The sequence below is a fragment of the Pyrus communis genome, chromosome 13 (assembly GCF_041283825.1).
Source record: "Pyrus communis isolate YQ-2024b chromosome 13, ASM4128382v1, whole genome shotgun sequence".
NCBI classification, from domain to species: Eukaryota; Viridiplantae; Streptophyta; class Magnoliopsida; order Rosales; family Rosaceae; genus Pyrus; species Pyrus communis.
Window position 1 is genome coordinate 6,207,932 of NC_142577.1, and position 18,626 is coordinate 6,226,557.

Here is an 18,626-nt window from a genome sequence, read left to right on the forward strand (position 1 = left end):
AATTCACACCACACCATCCACCACACCTCAAGAGCCTAAATTCACACAAATCCCCATTGTTGGCAGCAAGGAAGGAAGGAGGAGCCACCTGGAGTGTTTCTAGGTGTATTCAATCTTTGTTTTCAATGTTTAATTTATATTCTCTTTGTTTTGTTGTAAACATGAGGAACTAATTTTGTTTTGGCTAGGGGAGACTTTGAAACCATGATTATATTTGCAATATGAATTGATTAATTCCAGTTGTGATTTCATAAATTGTAAATTCCTAGCATGAGTATCATGATGTCATAGTTACAAGTGTTTTGTCAATACTTATGATTTTCATAGAACATAATGATCTTTGATTGTATCTCTATTATGATGTCATGTAGGGGACTTTTGAAGAATGCTTTGGGTTGTCGTATGATGTCATCCAACCCAATAACTTAAGGAAAATCTGAGGGTTAATTAGTGATGTCACGGTTAATCTAGGGTGTTGAGGTTCATGGTTTATCGAAAAAGCAACTGGAAATCAATTTGTATGCAAGTGTGTCATGTGTGGGGAAGGACCCTCTAGCTAGCTAATCACCCATCCATATCCCCAAATTCGTCCAAACCTTATTTAAGTCTTTTAGTTACTTGTTTTTATCTTAAATTCGTCAAAAACCCAATCCCCTTTATTTAGTTGTGTCAAATCTGTCCTAATTAGTGTTTTTGAGTGATTTGAGTCAAAACCAATTCTATTTTCGTCCAAATTGAGTCCTAGAGTCTAGTTTGAGTCTTTTTGATTGTTTTGTGTTGTTTTGAGTCTTTTAAGTTTGTTTTGAGTCATAGAAGTTTAGTTAAGAGTCTTTTGAGTTTGTTTAAGTGTTTTGAAGCATATTTTTATATCTTTGAGTCAATTTTTATTAGATTAGCAATTCCTCCTAATCCCCGGCCTAGAACGATCCCTACTTATATCTATACTACAATTGTCAAAAAGAGGGTTTAATTTGTGTGCTATTATATATCACATCAAATTTTTGGCGCCATTGCCGGGGAGCATAAATATGCTCCTATCAAATTCCCCCACACTTAGCTTCGCTAGTCCTCGAGCAAAACGAAATAAATAAAACAAACAAAACACAATCTAAACCTTCCAACAATTGCCTCGGGGATTTCCAATGCAACATGACATATTAAAGAAAACCACTCACATAGATTTTAGTTATCCCTACCCTCGAGCATATACTTAACCATAGTTACCACACACTAGCTCCCATTTAATCAATTAAAACAACATTTTGAATGTAGTAACATGCCTTAGAGAATTCCTCAATTCCTCACCGGATATACTCTCTATTTTCACACAGATTTTCTGACTACATTCCCTAGACTAAGTATATGTGAGAAGATTGATGTAAAAATGTAGACTAATACTCACATATGTATAATCAAAGAAGGCACTTTCTGGAATTATTAACATGTATATGATCTCATGAATGGAATGCCACTACTTAGACGCGAGAACCAGGGATACCATATGCTCAAACCAATTTTAAACTCCACATATTGAAACACATAACAATCAAGATCGAAGTCAAAGGGTTGTAATGGGGCCAAGGTATTGGCTAACAAAGAAGGGTAAGGATAAACAAAAGTTCTTAAAGTAATAGTAAGCAAAGTAATGAAATAAACACTTAGAATTCACTTTTGAATGCAGAAACCAACTTTAAACACGAAAGGAACATTCACACATCACTTAGGGTCAAATTCAAACTTTTGGACCCTTTCTTCAACAATCAACACTTGTGAGTTCATTCTCACTTATTTTCAACTCTTTTTTCTTTCTTTTCTTCTTCTTTTTCAACTTCCTTTTTTCTTTTTCACGTTTTTTTCTTTTTTTTTTTTTTTTTCCGTGCCCTATTCTTTTCTTTGGCACATAAATCATCCATCCCCCTAGATTCCCACGAAAATCCTTCCCCCACACTTGTTTTTCTGCAAATTGTAGAACAAAAGGAATTCCCTCTAAGTCATGCTTTACTATACTTTAAGAACAAGGGTATGGATAGTCCTATTCTAGGCTAGGTAAGGATAACGTGGGCTAACAAAGGCTCAAAGGGGTTAACATACAATACATATGCAAAGGGTAAGGCTTTTTGGCTCTGGTTTTAACTAAACAACTTCATCTTGTTTTATGTTATGCACTCAATTTTATGCTTTGAATGAAATGGGCATGAGTTCTAGTATTTGAAACTATAGTGATAAAACGCATTCTAAGTAGCAACCAAGCAAAGAATAATGAGATCATGCAACGACTTAGAAAACAAGAACATCAAGATTAATAACTCTCCAAAGAATGTTTAGGCTCAAGTCTCTCAGGGTTGTAGCGTTAGTTTGAGTTCCTTCCTTCAAGCATGTTACAAAAACTGATTTTTTTTTCCTTTGTGACTACATGTGAATTTGTAAATGTCAACTACAACTAAGCATAAATCAAAGAGTATATCAAACTTCCATCCATGTTTGAAACTTTCTTTAATAGTCATGCAATTAAAAACCAAATCCTCATCATTGTGTTGGAAGGTACCCTAAGACACAAACAAACACAAAAACAAAAACAACTTTAAAAACAACTCTTTTTGGGTTTTTAAAACACTCTCTTTCGATTTTTTTTTTCAAATTTTCGGATTTTCTGTTTAAGACGCATAAAAACACTTCAAAACACACTAAAAACACTTAAAAACAGTGAAAAACAACTTTAGAAGTGATGGGTCATAAAATCCCACGAAAATCATGCAAAAACAGCTTGTTTACCCCCCCACACTTAAACCAAACATTGTCCTCAATGTTTTAAGCATAGACTCACAAACAAACAAAGAAATAACACAACTAACAAACATGACAATCATGGCAAAGTAAAAGCAATAAAGAGTAGGGTTTAGGAACGCAAATCTGGTTGTGGAGCCGGAGATTCCTAGGTCTTCTTTATTTGAATGCATGGGTTGCCTCCCAAGAAGCGCTTGCTTTAACGTCTTACAGCCGGACGATACCTCCTTTTAAGCTCCCTTAGTGCCCACAGCATGGAGGTGATCTTTGAATGGGAGGTGATACTTGAAATGATCCGGTAATGGTTTAAATTCAAGATTGGGTGCCTGAATCATCAACAACCTGTTAGTATAAAACGAAATTGAAATTCGGGGAGGTGGCTTACCTGTGTGCTCCGACATGAACTCAAGAATAAACACCCCTCCTTTGAATGTTTCAGGAACTTTGCACTTGGACAGATTTGGTGTGAGCATTGTTCCTTGTCCTGTGTCATAAAATTCAACTTCTTTGGGGTTGTTTGTCTCAAGAACATCCTCTTTGATGAATTCTTGATATTCCCTACTTTGCACCTTTGGAAGGGCTTCCAAAATGCCTTTTTCACTTTCTTCTTCCTTGGAATTCTTGAACTTGCAAGGAATAGGGACATTGGGTGGAATGGGGTTAGAAATAATTAAATTTGGAACAACCTTACCTAAATTGGATGGCGTAGGAGCAATAGGTGCCTGCGGCAAAGGTGTTTCCACCCTTGTCGTGGGTTGGGTGTGTTCCTCTTCCTCAAATTGTAATCTTTCATCTTCCGTGTAATTTGATTTTGATGGTTTAGGGTCTGTTCCAACCTCCTTGCCACTTCTCAAGATGATTTCCTTGGCAGTTTCAAATCCTCCCTTCGGATTTACAATGGTTGAACTAGGGAGTTTGCCTTGGTCTCAAAATTGTCCTACGAACTCCGCTATCTCCCAATTTGCTTTTCCAAGTGGTCCAACCTTTTGTCTTGATTTTGCATTGCTTTTTCTTGATTTTGCATCACTTTGTTTTGATTCTCTTGCCCCTGAGACAAATTGGTGAGTAACTTAATAAGCATATCATTATACAAAGACGTACCTGAATTTGTTTGGGCAGATTGTGTTGGCTGCATAGGTGTTGTATACAAAGACATGCTCCTTGAAATTCTTGTAGTAGGGCTTCAAACGGTGTCCGTTCACTTTAAATTCATGTCCCGTCTTCAAACTTTAAATTTGGACTGCACCATAAGAAAATACATTAGCAATAGCAAAAAGACCAATCCATTTAGAACGTAACATACCTGGAAACAATCGAAGGCGAGAATTGAAAAGTAACACTTTCTGCCCTATAGAGAACATCTTGCTACGAATCATCTAGTCATGGAAAGCCTTTGTTTTCCCTTTGTATTTGCAAGCGTTCTCATAAGCCTCATTCCTTATCTCCTCAAGCTCATTCAATTGAAGCTTCCTATGAATTCCAGCGGCATCTATGTCCATATTGAATGTTTTGACTGCCCAATGTGCTTTGTGCTCCAATTCAACGGGAAGATGGCATGGTTTCCCATAGATGAGCCGAAATGGGGACATCCCAATTGGTGTTTTGTAGGCTGTACGATATGCCCACAATGAATCATTCAAACGCAAGCTCTAATCTTTCTGAGTTGACCCAACGGTCTTCTCCAAAATCTGCTTGATTTCTCGATTAGAAACCTCGGCTTGCCCACTTGTTTGAGGATGATAAGGTGTTGAGACCTTATGCGTGACATTATACTTCTTGAGTAACGCCTCTATGGTCCGATTACAAAAGTGAGAACCTCCATCACTTATTAGTACTTTTGGCATCCCAAATCTGGAAAAAATGTTAGTTTTGACAAAATATGCAACCACTTTGGAATCATTAGTACATGTGGCTTTTGCTTCCACCCATTTCAATACATAATCAATCGCAAGTAAAATATAATTAAAACCATGAGATGAAGGAAAAGGACCCATAAAATCAATACCCCAAACATAAAAAATTTGGACAAAAAAGATGGGATTTTGTTGCATTTGGTCCTTTGCACCTATATTGCCCATTCTTTGACAACAATCACAAGTCACACAAAAAGTTCTAGCATCCTTAAATATAATAGGCCAATAAAATCCACATTCTAAAACTTTATGTGCTGTTCTTTGAGTGCCAAAATGGCCCCCACATGCATAAGTGTGACGGAAAGTTAAAATTGAATTAAACTCCGATTCATGCACACACTGATAGGAGCATATTCATGCGACTTAATTAGCTTGTTCTCGTGCATTTATGTTGTGTTTACTTAGCTATTTTAGTGTTTAAGGCTACTTTTGTGTATTTTCAGATTATAAGGCCAAAGTGTGCAAGAAGATGCAAATTGGAGTCTTTTGGAGCGAAAGAGGAATGAATGAGTTGAAGACTTGAAGAATCGATGAATTCCTACCAAAACGAGGAATCCTACTCAAACAAGGATTCCTACTTGAAGTAGGAAAGTTAACCCTAAGCTTCCCGTTTTGGTAACCTTTCCTAATCTAAACGTCCGTATTTTCTAGCCACTTTGTAGGCCTTGTATGCACTTTAGTACACAAGACCAAGGCCCTAGCCCAATTTCCAACCCATGCCGTGCCTTTAGCCTAATTCCCTTCCTTTGCCGTGCAAGGGGGGGGCATTTTAGGCCCATTCTATGCACCTAAACCCTAATCCTTTTCCTTGCAGCCACCTTGCCCTTTTATTTCTGAATTTTAACCTATTTATCTCCAAAACTAAACCTAGCCGCACCCTAGGGGTTCCAATCATTCATTCTATTCAGCCACAAAAGCATCTCAGCCACAAAAATCCTTGCTAGCCGCACCTATTTTCTAACCCTAGGGGATTATTCATTCACTCCCATCCATTTATTTGATCAAACCATCTCAGCCATTCACCCTAATAACCCTAATCCCTCTAATTCTAATCTCAGCCGCACCTATTCTTTTTTCACCCTAAATTCTGATTCATTCACCTCTCATTCCATATACATTCAGCCACCATTCTCATCCTAATTCACTTCCATTCACTCTTCATTATTCATCCTAAAATCCCATAAGCCGTCACCCCCCTCTCATTCATTCTTCCATCCGCAGCCACCATCACACATTCTCTCCCATTCTCTCCAAAAGCCGTGCATCCCATCACCCAAAACCTAACAGCCGCAGCCACCATCACCCTTTCTCCATACAACCCGTGCATTCCCCCTCCATTCCAGCCATCTTCCACACCTTTCCCACCATTGCCGCAGCTATCTCCATCCTTCCAGCCGCCTTCCACACCTCCCTACACCTTCTACCACCATTGCCGCACCACTTTAACACCCTAAACCCATCTATAACCCAGAAAACCATCCAAAAGCACCATAAAACCTCTCTGCCGCAGCAAGGAAAGGAGAAAGAAGGGACTTAGATGCGCAGAATTCAAGTGGATTCGTTGGGCGTTCTAGGTGTAATCAATCCTTTGTGCTTTATGTTTAAATTCAATTGTATTTCTCTTTCTGTGAACATGAGAGGCTAAATCCCTAGTTAGCTAGGGGGTGATTTGAAACCATGTTTATGCTTGCAATATGAATTGATTACTTTTGGTTGGAATTTCATGAATGGTGGATTCAATTCGTTTAACTGTTTGATTGATAACTTATTTGTGTATGTTTATTGAGAGTGCACGCTTAATTTTCATGCATGAATATGACGCTAGAATATAAGTGAGTTTCACCTAATAGTTATGAACTTATATTCACAAGTAGTGGAGGTTGCTTATAAACAATCGCGTTAAATGAATTCCTGGCAAGAGTATCATGCTTTTCATAGTTACAAATGCCTTGTCGATGCTTATGATTTCCAAAGAACGTAATGATTCTAACTTGTATCTTTATCATGCTGTTCATATAGAGAACTTGTTAGGAATAATTTGTTTGCGATGCATATTCATCCAATTCAATGATTCTAGGGAAATCTGAAGGTTAATTTAAGCGAACCTAATTAACTTGGAGTGTCAAGTTTCATAATTCATCGAAAGACCAACTGAAAATCAAAGTGTATGCAAGTGTAACATGTGTGGAGAAGAACCTTCTAGCTAGCATTCATCCATATTTTCATCACATTCATATTTACATTCTGCCTTAGTTGCAATCTGTGCATTTTACTTAATTTCGTCAAAAACTCAATCCCCCTTTACTTTAGTGTTCAATTTAGTTAGAAAGTGTCTTAGTTTGTGTTTATAAGTGTTTTGATTCAATTTGTTACACAAATTCGTCCAAATTCACCAAAGTGCTCAAAACTGCCCAGATTGTGTTTTTAAGGCAGTTTTGAGTGTTTTGGTGCTGTTTTGAGTCTTTTGGTTTGTTTTAGTGTTTTAAGTGTTAGTTTTGCATTCTTTGAGTCTAAGTTAGTGTTTCAAACTTTATTTTACGTTTTTGAGTCAATTTCCAAGTGATTTTGCAATCCCTCCTAATCCTCGTTAAGAACGATCCCTACTTATACATATACTACAATTGTCACAAGAGGGTTTTAATTTGTGTGCTTACTTAGTTCGCATCAAATTTTTGGCGCCGTTGCCGGGGATTAGCAACTTTGCTAATGCCTTGGATTGTTATTTTCTGTTTAGTTTTATTTTGTTAAAGTTTCTGACCTTGTTTTGTTTTTCTTGTTTTAGGTACTAGTGTATGACTCGGAGTTCTCAACCGATTCGTGAGGATATCTTGGACTTTGACAGCGATTTTGAGAGGACTTTGAGACGAAGGAAGAAGCACCACGAGTCAAATCCACCAAGCCCGGAACCTGAGCTTGAAGAACAAGTCTTAGAAGAGGAGGAGGAACCCACGGCAAGAGTCTTTGAAGAACCACAAGTCATGGCCGTGGATACCCGGACACTTAAGGAGCTTTCAGCTTCGGGATTGGATAATGCCGCACCTTTGTGTATCCAATATCCCCCACCGGCCGAAGGCAAGACCGAGGAGTTCGAGTTAAAGTCAAGCTTGCTCCACCACATTCCGAAGTACCATGGGTTGTCCATGGAGGATCCGAACAAGCATCTAAAGGAATTCGAGGTGGTGTGTTCAAGCATGACTCCCGTCAACGTCGACGGAAGTATTCTGAAGATGAAGGCTTTTCCATTCTCTTTAATGGACAAAGCTAAGGATTGGTTGTATGACTTAGCTCCCGGAACCGTCACATCGTGGGAGACCATGAAGAGGGCATTTCTGGAGAAGTTTTTCCCAACTTCTCGAATCATCCTTTTACGAAAAAGGATTAGTGGAATTCAGCAAGATGAAGGTGAGTCTTTTCCTACGTATTATGAACGTTTTAAATCTCTTGTTGCTTCTTGTCCACAGCATCAGATGAAGGAGGAGTTGCTTCTGCAATACTTCTACGAGGGGCTCTTACCAATTGAACGACAAATGCTCAACGCATCGGCGGGTGGAGCATTGGTGGACAAGACGCCCATGGCTGCCAAGGTCTTGATCGCTAACCGAGCGTTGAACGCTCAACAATACGAAGGAGTAGGCCAAAGAGGACCCCCACGGCAGCAAGTGCATGAGGTAAGTTCCACCCCCGATATTCATTCACAATTAGCTAATCTTACTTCCATTGTGTCTCAGATGGCCGAAGGCATGAGGATGCAAGGACCAGTTGTATGCGGGGTGTGTTCTATCCAAGGACATGCTTCTGAGAAGTGCCCACAACTCATAGAAAATGGTGGATGGGAAAGCGCCAACGCATAAAATCGTGCATCCTTTTTAAGTTGATCACGTTGGTGCTTATTTAGGTTGCTTGGAACTTGTTTAGACACTAAATAATTCACTAAATCGGCATACCATGGCTCACTTACCTCTATAGACAGCAGCTGCCCATCTGGGAACATCTCTGGGATGGGTAATGGCTCCTTATCATGCACAAAAGGGCTCAAGTGGTTAGCCACCACGTTTTCACTTCCTTCCTTGTCCCGAATTTTGATATTGAACTCTTGGAGGAGAATCATCCAGTGAATAAGCCTTGGTTTGGCCTTCTTCATCGTGAGTAAGTACTTCAACGCTGCATGATGAGAATAAACAATAACTTTGGTGCCAAGTAAATAAGAACGAAACTTATCTAAAGCAAACACAACAGCAAGGAGTTTTTGTTCAGTGATGGAGTAGTTCAATTGAGCATCATTCAAGGTCCGGGATGCATAATAGATGACATGTGGCTGCTTGTTCTTCCTTTGGCCTAAAACAGCTCCTATTGCATAATCTGAGGCATCGCCCATGAGTTCAAAAGGAAGACTCCAACCTAGTGGAACTATGGCGGAGGCCAAAGTTAGCATCTCCTTGAGGTGTTTGAAGGCCTTCTCACATTCCTCATCGAACACAAAGGGGACATCCTTTTGGAGAAGTCGACATTGGGGTTGGGAAATCTTAGAAAAATCTTTGATGAATCACCTATAGAATCTTGCATGTCCAAGAAAAGAACGAACCTCTCTCACCGAAATGGGAAAGGGTAAGTAGCGTACAAGATCTATTTTCGATTTATGAACCTCAATTCCCTTGGCCGAATCTATGTGGCCTAAAACTATGCCTTGTTTTACCATGAAGTGACATTTTTCCCAATTTAAAACAAGGTTAGTTTCAATGCATCGTTTCAAGATTAATGTGAGATTATCTAAACAATCATCAAACGAATCACCAAATACGCTAAAACCTGATGTGATAAATAATAGCACTCAAATTAAACCCTCTTTTTGACAATTGTAGTATAGATATAAGTAGGGGTCGTTCTAGGCCGGGGATTTGGAGGGATTGCTAATCTAATGAAAATTGACTCAAAGATATAAAAATATGCTTCAAAACACTTAAATAAACTCAAAAGACTCTTAACTAAACTTATATGACTCAAAACAAACTCAAAAGACTCAAAACAACACAAAACAATCAAAAAGACTCAAACTAGACTCTAGGGCTTAATTTGGACGAAAATAGAATTGGTTTTGACACAAAACACTCAAAAACACAAAATAACTCAGATTCTAACCCAATAGACACTTAAAACAAAGGGGGGTTTTGGTTTTGACGAATTTTAATTAAAACAAAACAGAAACTGAACTAGACAAAGTTATGAACGAATTTGGGTATATGGATGGGTGATTAGCTAGCTAAAGGGTCCTTCTCCACACATGACACACTTGCATACAAATTGATTTCCAGTTGATTTTCGATAAACCATGAACCTCAACACCCCAGATTAACCGTGACATCACTAATTAACCCTCAGATTTTCCTTAAGTTATTGGATTGGATGACATCATACGACAACCCAAAGCATTCTTCAAAAGTTCCCTACATGACACCATAATAGAGATACAATCAAAGATCATTACATTCTATGAAAATCATAAGTATTGACAAAGCACTTGTAACTATGACATCATGATACTCATGCTAGGAATTTACTTAACATGATTGTGAAAACAACCTTAACTACTTGTGAATATAAGTTTGTAACGATTATGTGAAACTCCCTTATATTCTAGCACCAAATTCAAGCATGCAAATTAAGTGTGCACCCTTAATCAACAAACAAGAATAAGTTATCCATCAAACGGTTAAGTAAATTGCATTCACAATTTATGAAATCACAACTGGAGTTAATCAATTCATATTGCAAATATAATCATGGTTTCAAAGTCTCCTCTAGCCAAAACAAAATTAGTTCCTCATGTTTACAACAAAACAAAGAGAATATAAATTAAACATTGAAAACAAAGATTGAATACACCTAGAAACGCTCCAAGAATCCAAGTTTGAATGGCCAAAACGTCCAAGGCTTCTCCTCTCTTCTTTCTCCTTCTTTGTTGCGGCACAAGGGTGTTTGGGTATGAATTATGGTGATGGATGGATAGGTTGGATGGTGGTAGAGGGTGGATGATGGCTGAATGAATGGGGAGAATGAGGAATAATTCGTATGGATGTGTATGGCTGTCTAGGATCTCCAATATGTGCAGCAGATTATGTATATATAGAGGGAGAAAGGTTAAGGCAATAAGTAATTAATTTGGGAATGTATTAAGACTCCAAATCCTCCAAGAAAAGGGTAACAAATCAGAATTCTTAGAGGGAAAAGGGAAGTAAAATAAGCAGCAAGGAATTGGGAAAAGGGAAAGGGAAAGCTGCAGCAATGATGTTTTAGAGAATGGGAATGTGATTTGCTGCAATAAAAAGGGAAATCTAGAAAAGATAGGTTCGGCATGGATTAGGAAGTAGGACTAAGTTTTCTAGACATATATTTAAGTGTCCTAAATTAATTAGGAACCCTTTTTGGCAGCTGAAACTTAGGCAGGAAAAGATTAGGAAAGTTAAGTCAAAATAAGGAAGTTTGACTCATGTTTCCTTCTTTGTAGTTGATTCCTTTTCTTCCAAGTCTTGAATTAATTTCTTCCATCTTCTTAGCAGATTTTTAGACTCCTTTGGACTTCAATTTCATCCATCCATATTGCTCCAAGCATGTGCAATCCATTTAATGCCCAAAACTGCTCCAAAATGCACCAAAATGCACTTTCTTGCCACTTTAACCATTTGGACCTACAACCATACGAAAATAGCTTAAAATACTAAAATAACTACGAACTAACAACATAAATGTGAGGAATTAAACTAACAAAGTCGCATAAATATGCTCCTATCAAAACCAAACATGAAAACTTCAATAATCTTCTCTACAAAATCTGAAAAGATACTTACCATGCATCTTTGAAAGGTGGCTAGTGCATTACATAAACCAAATGGCATTCGATGATAAGGAAAAGTACCAAATGGACAAGTAAAAGTAGTCTTTTCTTGATCATCTCGAGCTATAACAATTTGATTATATCCCGAATAACCATCAAGAAAACAATAAAAAGAATGACCGGTTAACCTTTCAAGCATTTAATCAATGAACGGCAAGGGGAAGTGATCTTTCCTTGCGGTGGCGTTGAGCTTCCTATAGTCAATGCACACTCTCTAACCTGTTTGCATACAAGTGGGCACAAGTTCATTCTCTGCATTCTTCACCATGGTGACTCCAGATTTCTTTGGAACAACTTGAACCAGTGAGACCCAACGACTATCCGAAATTGGATAAATCACTCCACAATCAAGAAGCTTGATAATCTCCTTTTTCACAGCTTCCATCATTCGAGGGTTGAGCCGGTGTTAAGCCTCTCGAGTTGGTTTAGCCCCCTCCTCTAGAAGTATGTGATGCATGCATGTTGCAGGGCTAATTCCCTTAATGTCGGCCAAAGTCCATCCAATGGCTGTTTTGTACTCTTTTAACACCTGCGCCAATTTCTCCTCCTCCATTGCTGTGAGGGATGAAGAAACAATGACGGGCAACGTCTATTTTTCTCCCAAATAGGCATACTTCAAATGATCTGGCAATGGTTTAAGCTCAAGAATGGGCACCTGAATCATCGAAGGTAATAACTTGTTAGTAGAAACGAGAATTGGAATTGGGATTGGAGGCTTACCAAGGTGTTGTGGCAATGACTCAAGTGCAGCAACCATCTCAGCCTCATCTTCACATGTAGGCACGGCAAGGACTTCCTCATGCATGCCGTGAGTGTTGTACTTTCCTGCCCCTTTGTTTTTGAGTCCCATTATGGTCGTTCCAAGGAGTCAAGATAGTCCTGCGCCAATGAATCAAATACATCAATAGAAAAACAAGAATGAACATCTTTAAGATTTCTTATAGCTTCAGAAATATTAAAATCAACAATCTCGCCATCAAATTCCATTATTAGCGTCCCCTTGAACACATCTATCTTGATGCGGGCTGTTTTCATGAAAGGTCTCCCAAGTAGGATCGATAATGGTGTAGAATGGGCTGAATCTTCCATGTCAAGCACATAAAAGTCCGCTGGAAATATTAAATGGTCAACCCGCACCAAAACATCTTCCAAAACTCCTTCCGGATATGCATTAGAACGATCAGCTAATTGAATTATAACACCATCATTTTTAAGCTCTCCTAGGTTCATAGTTGCATAAATAAAGTAAGGCATGACATTTATGGAAGCACCTAAATCTAACATGGCATGTTCAAACTTAGTATTACCAATAACACAAGGAATTGTAAAACTACCTGGATCTTTGCATTTAGGTGGTAGTTTTTGTTGCAAAATAGTTGAAACATTCTCACTTACCCTTACCACTTCTTTGTTCGAAATTCTTCTCCTTGTTGTACAAAGCTCTTTCAAGAATTTAGCATACCTTGAACTGCTTTATTGCATCAAGGAGTGGGATATTGACTTGTACCTTTCTGAAAGTCTCTAAGATGTCTTTTTCATTCTCTTCTTTCTTAGATTGCATAAACCTGTGAGGGAAAGTCACATTTGGTGGAATAGGGTTAGAATGAATTGAATTTGAACCACCCTTACCTGAATTGGACGGCTTAGGTGCACTAGGGGGCTACGGCAAGGGTTGTTCTACCCTTGTCGTGGCCTTGTCCACTTCTTGTTCTTCGAGCAGCAACTTTTCATCCTCTTTTTGACTTGCTTTGGATGGTTTGGGTTTGGCTCCAACTTCCTTGCCACTTCAATCTCAAATGCCTAATCTTTCTGTTCTTCTATCATAGGCTGTTGATGGATCCAGAGTACAAGGAGCAAGTGCTTGTGGCGTGTGCACTATGCAAGGACATTCAACTAATCAATGTCCTCAATTGATAGAGAATGGAGGATAGGAAAGTGCTAATACTATAGGATATCAAGGCCAAAATCAACCAAGGCATGACCCATTCTCTAACACCTACAATCTGGGCTGGAGAGATCATCCAAATATGAAGTGGAGAGAACCACAACAAACTCATCAACAAGGCGAATATGGACAACCACCTCCGGGACTCTATCAAAGGCCATTCGCACCACGACAAATCCCACCACAATTTGTTCAACCAAATTCAGGTTCGTCATTGGATAATGATAAAATTCTTCAAGTACTAACTTCTTTGACGCAGGGCTTACAAAACCAAGCCAAGGAGATGGGCGAATTGAAGAATCAAATGTGGCAGATGGCGGAATTCATAGGACAATTTAGGGAATAAGGCAAACTGCCTAGTTCAACCGTTGTAAATCCGAAGGGAAGTTTTGAAACCGCTAAGGCCATCATGTTGAGAAGTGGCAAGGAGGTTGGAACCAACCCACAAACGTCCAAATCAAGTCAAAAGGAGGACGAAAAGCTGCTGCTCGAGGAAGAGGAGGATGCCAAAGCCACGGCAAGGGTAGAACACCCCTTGCCGCAACCCCCTAAGGACCCTAAGCTGTCCAACTCAAGTAAGGTAGGTTGAAATTCAATTCTTTCTAACCCTATTCCACCAATTGTGCCTTTTCCTAGCAAGTGCAAACAATCTAAGAAATAAGAGAATGAAAAGGACATTTTAGAAACCTTCAGGAAAGTACAAGTCAATATCCCACTCCTTGATGCAATCAAGCAAGTTCCAAAGTATGCTAAATTTTTGAAAGAGCTTTGCACAACAAGGAAAAGGATTTCGAACAAGGAAGTGGTACAGGTAAGTGGGAATGTTTCAGCAGTTTTACAAAGGAAACAACCTCTTAAATGCAAAGATCCAGGTAGTTTCACAATCCCTTGTGTTATTGATGTGATATATAATAGCACTCAAATTAAACCCTCTTATTGACAATTGTAGTAAAGATGTAAATAGGGATCGTTCTAGGCCGGAGATTAGGAGGGATTGCTAATCTACTAAAAACTGACTCAAAGATACAAAACTAGGGTTAAAAATACTTAAATAAACTCAAAGACTCTTAACTAGACTTATATGACTCAAAACAAACTAAAAAGACTCAAAACAACACAAAACAATCCAATAGACTCAAAACAGACTCTAGGACTTACTTTGGACGAAAATTGAATTGGTTTTGACTCAGAACACTTAAAAACACACAATAGGACATATTCTAGCTAATTTGACACAACAAAGTAAATGGGATTGGCTTTTTGACGAATTTAAAATAAAAACAAGTAATTTAAAGACTTAAACAAAGTTTGGCACGAAATTGAGTGAATGGATGGGTGATAAGCTAGCTAGAGGGTCCTTTTCCACACATGAACACTTGCATACAAATTGATTTCCAGTTGCTTTTTCAATAAACCATGAACCTCAACAACCCAGATTAACTGTGACATCACTAATTAACACTGAGATTTTCCTTAAGTCATTGAATTGGATGGACAACGCATCAGCAACCAAATTATTCTTCCCAAGTTCCCTACATGAACTGCATAATAGAGACACAAGCAAAGATCATTAAGTTTCATAAAAATCATAAGCATTGACAAGGCATTCGTAACTATAACATCATGATACTCATGCCGGGAATTTAACTTAACATGATTGTGACCAGCAACCTTTACTACTTGTGAATATAAGTTTGTAACGATTATGTGAAACTCCTTTATATTCTAGCATCAAATTCAAGCATGCAAACTAAGTAGGCCTCCTTAATCAACATACAAGAATAAGTTCTTAATCAAACAGTTAAGTAAATTGCATTCACAATTTATGAAATCACAACTGGAATTAATCAATTTATATCACAAATATAATCATCGTTTCAAAGTCTCCTCTAGCTAAAACAAGTTTAGCCTCTCATGTTCACAGCAAAACAAAGAAAACTTAAATTAAACATTGAAAACAAAAGATAGATTACACCTAAAAACGTTCCAATAATCCAACTTGAGTGCAAAAACATCCAAGGCTGCTTCTCCTCTCCTTCTTCCTTGCTAGGCTGCGGCACAAGGGTCTAAGGGTGTGAAAGTGGGTTGTGGTGTGTTAGGGTGAAGGATAGATGAATGGCAGGGAGGTATGGTGGAGGAAAAAGGGTGCGGAATTGTGTATGGAAGGTGATGAAGGTTGCGGATAAAGGTGTAGAAGGATGAATGAAGGCCCGTTGTGTATATGTGCGGCACAAGGTTTTTATTTTAGGGAAAGGAACTTAACTTTAATTAAATGGTTTAGGAAAGAATTGGACCCCAAATCCCCAAGGAAAAGGAGAATTAAAGTCAGAATCCTAAGGGAAAAAGGGAAGGGATTTGCGGCAAGGAAGAATAGGAAAGGGAATGTTGTTTCCCTTGCACGGCAAGGAAGGAAAAAGGGTAAGGTGGGTGCAGCATCCCCCTTTGCCTAGGATTAAAGCTTCTAGAACTTATATTTAAGTGTCCTAAATTAATTACGGACCCTCTTTGGCAGCTGGAACTTATGTAGGAAAGATTTAGGATTGACTAAGTCAAAATAAGGAAGTTTGACTCATGTTTCCTTCTTTGTGGTTGATAACTTCCAAATCTTGAATTAATTTCTTCCATCTCCTTAGCAGATTCCTAACCTCCTTTGATCTTCAATTTCATCCATCCACCTTGCTAATAGGAGCATATTTAGGCGACTTACTTAGCTTGTTTTCGTGCATCTATGTTGTTAATTCATAGTTGTTTTAGTAGTTTAAGCCATTTTCGTGTGTTTTTAGGTTCATATGGCTAAGGAAGCAAAAAGATGCATTTTGGAGCATTTTGGAGCAAAATTGGGCTTGGAATGGATAGCATATGCTTGGAGCAAAAAGAATGGACGAAATTGAAGACCTAAAGACCTTTTGTTTGAGCAATATCAAGGAATCCTACCTATTCTAGGTCACAAAACAATGTCCCTTCCAAACATTGTTACCCTTGCCATGTGTCCCTTGGTGTTTCCCTTCCTTGCCATGCAAGGAAGGGCCTTGTTTCCTGTTTTAAATCATACACTCATTCACTTATCAAACCATTCACTTATCACTTATCACTTATCACTTATCACTTCCATTCACTTATCACTTATCACTTATCACTTATCATACTCACATTTCAACCATTTAAACACATGCATTTCAACTCACATGCACACCCACCTCTTTCCACCTAATCCACATGCTTTCACAACCTAAAACACATGCGTTTCCAACATAAAAATCTGCCTTGTGCCGTGCCTTTCCAGATTTCCAGCATCCCATAATCATTCACACCCCTTTCTCCACATTCCAAACCTTGTGCCGTGTATCCCCTCCACATTCCAGCATTCCACCTAATTCACATGCCTTCATTCATTCTTTATTCCACTTACACTCATCATCACACACCTTAGCAATCAACACATGCAATCACATGCATCACAACCACAAAGAACCATCCTGAAAACACATTGCCGTGGCCTACTCACAATTCCAGCATCTTCACATGTCTTTCTAGCTTTCCCTTTCATTTCCACCACTCATTCTTCATCATTTCAGCCACCTACATGCATTAATTATTAAACTCTTCATCATTGCATCCAGAAAATGAGCAAGAAAGCTTCCCAAACACATGCATACACACACCATTTCCAGCACACACATGCAAATCCAACATCAAAAACTGTCATTGCCGTGGGTTCCCTTTGCTCCCCTTGTGCTTTCCAGCTTTCCTAGCTATTTTCCACCACATTTCAGCACATGCATGCTTAAACAAACAGCCATATGTTCCCTCCACTCCTCCTATAAATACCCTTGCATTCATTCATTCAAAGATCATCTCATTCACAACACAACACTCCTCAAAATCATCCATTCTTCTTCCTAGCCGTGAGTATCCCTTAGAATTCAAAAACCATTCTTCCAATTCCACCACTCCTCATCCATTTCCATAATCCCCCAATCCATTCAACACACCAACAACATCCCTTAGTCCTTGTGCCACAATAAAGAGGAAGATAAGAGGGCCTAAACGTTCATACAATTCAAGATTGAGTTGTTGGAATGTTTAGGCGTTTCTTTGATTTCAATGTTTAATTTCAATTCTCTTTGTTTTGTAATATGAGGAACTAAACCCTTTTTGGCTAGGGGTGATTTCAATACCATGATTATTTATGTGATATGAATTGATGAATTCCGGTTATGAACTCTTGATTCGTGAATGCAATTGGCTTAACTATTTGATGATTAACTTATTTGTGTTTGTTGATTGAGGGTCGACACTTAATTAGCATGCATGAGTATGTGGCTAAAGTTTAAGAAGGTTTCACATAATCGTTACTAACTTATACTTGAAAGTAGTGAAGGTCGCTTGTCACGATCGCGTTAAGTTTAATTCTTAGCATGAGTAACATGATGTCATAGTTGCAAATGCTTTGTCAATGCTTATGGTTTTCATTATTCCTAATGATATTCGATTGTATCTCTATTATGATGACATGTAGGGAACTTTTGAGAATGTTTTGGGTTGTCGAATGATGCCATCCAATCCAATAATATAAGGAAAATATGAGGGTTAACTAGTGATGTCACGGTTAATTTGGGGCATTGTCGTTCATAATTCAATGAAGGAATAACTGGAAATTGATTCATATGCATAAATATCATGTGTGGAGAAAGAACCTCTAGCTAATTCACCAACCATCTTGTTTCACAACACTTGTTTACAATCTGTCCATTTTTGCATATTGTTTGTTTATTTCAACTTCGTCAAAACTAAAACCCCCTTTTTTTTTTCCTTGTTCCCAAGTGTCTTAAATCTGTTTTAATTTAGTTTTTATGTTTTTAAGTCAATTTAGAAGGTTTTAGCAAGCCCTCCTAATCCCCGGTCTAGAACGATCCCTCACTTATCCATTCTACTACAATTGTCAAACGAGGGTTTAATTTGAGTGTCAAGTAATTCTCACATCAAATTTTGGCGCCGTTGCCGGGGATTAGCAACTTTGTTAATCCCTTGTCTTTATTTTTATTTTTTATTTTTTTTTGTTTTTCGTACATTCTTATTTCAGATTCTTAGTTTG

The 18,626-nt window shown here is 38.3% G+C and overlaps 1 protein-coding gene across 1 annotated transcript; it reads left to right on the forward strand.

The window, feature by feature from the left end:
• The first annotated feature begins 7,489 nt into the window (after positions 1-7,489).
• LOC148691669 (uncharacterized) lies at positions 7,490-13,877 on the forward strand. The gene is made up of 2 exons (XM_088683382.1): positions 7,490-8,544; positions 13,532-13,877. Exons 1-2 carry the CDS (start codon positions 7,490-7,492, stop codon positions 13,875-13,877), a joined length of 1,401 nt encoding a protein of 466 aa, XP_088539508.1.
• The last annotated feature ends 4,749 nt before the right edge of the window (positions 13,878-18,626 follow it).

Excerpts from the sequence above, each read along its gene's own strand:
- LOC148691669 (XM_088683382.1), top strand. The coding sequence starts at position 7,490 with ATGACTCGGAGTTCTCAACCGATTCGTGAGGATATCTTGGACTTTGAC. Across the intron at positions 8,545-13,531 it reads GGATGGGAAAGCGCCAACGC|TATAGGATATCAAGGCCAAA; the intron begins ATAAAATCGTGC and ends AAGTGCTAATAC.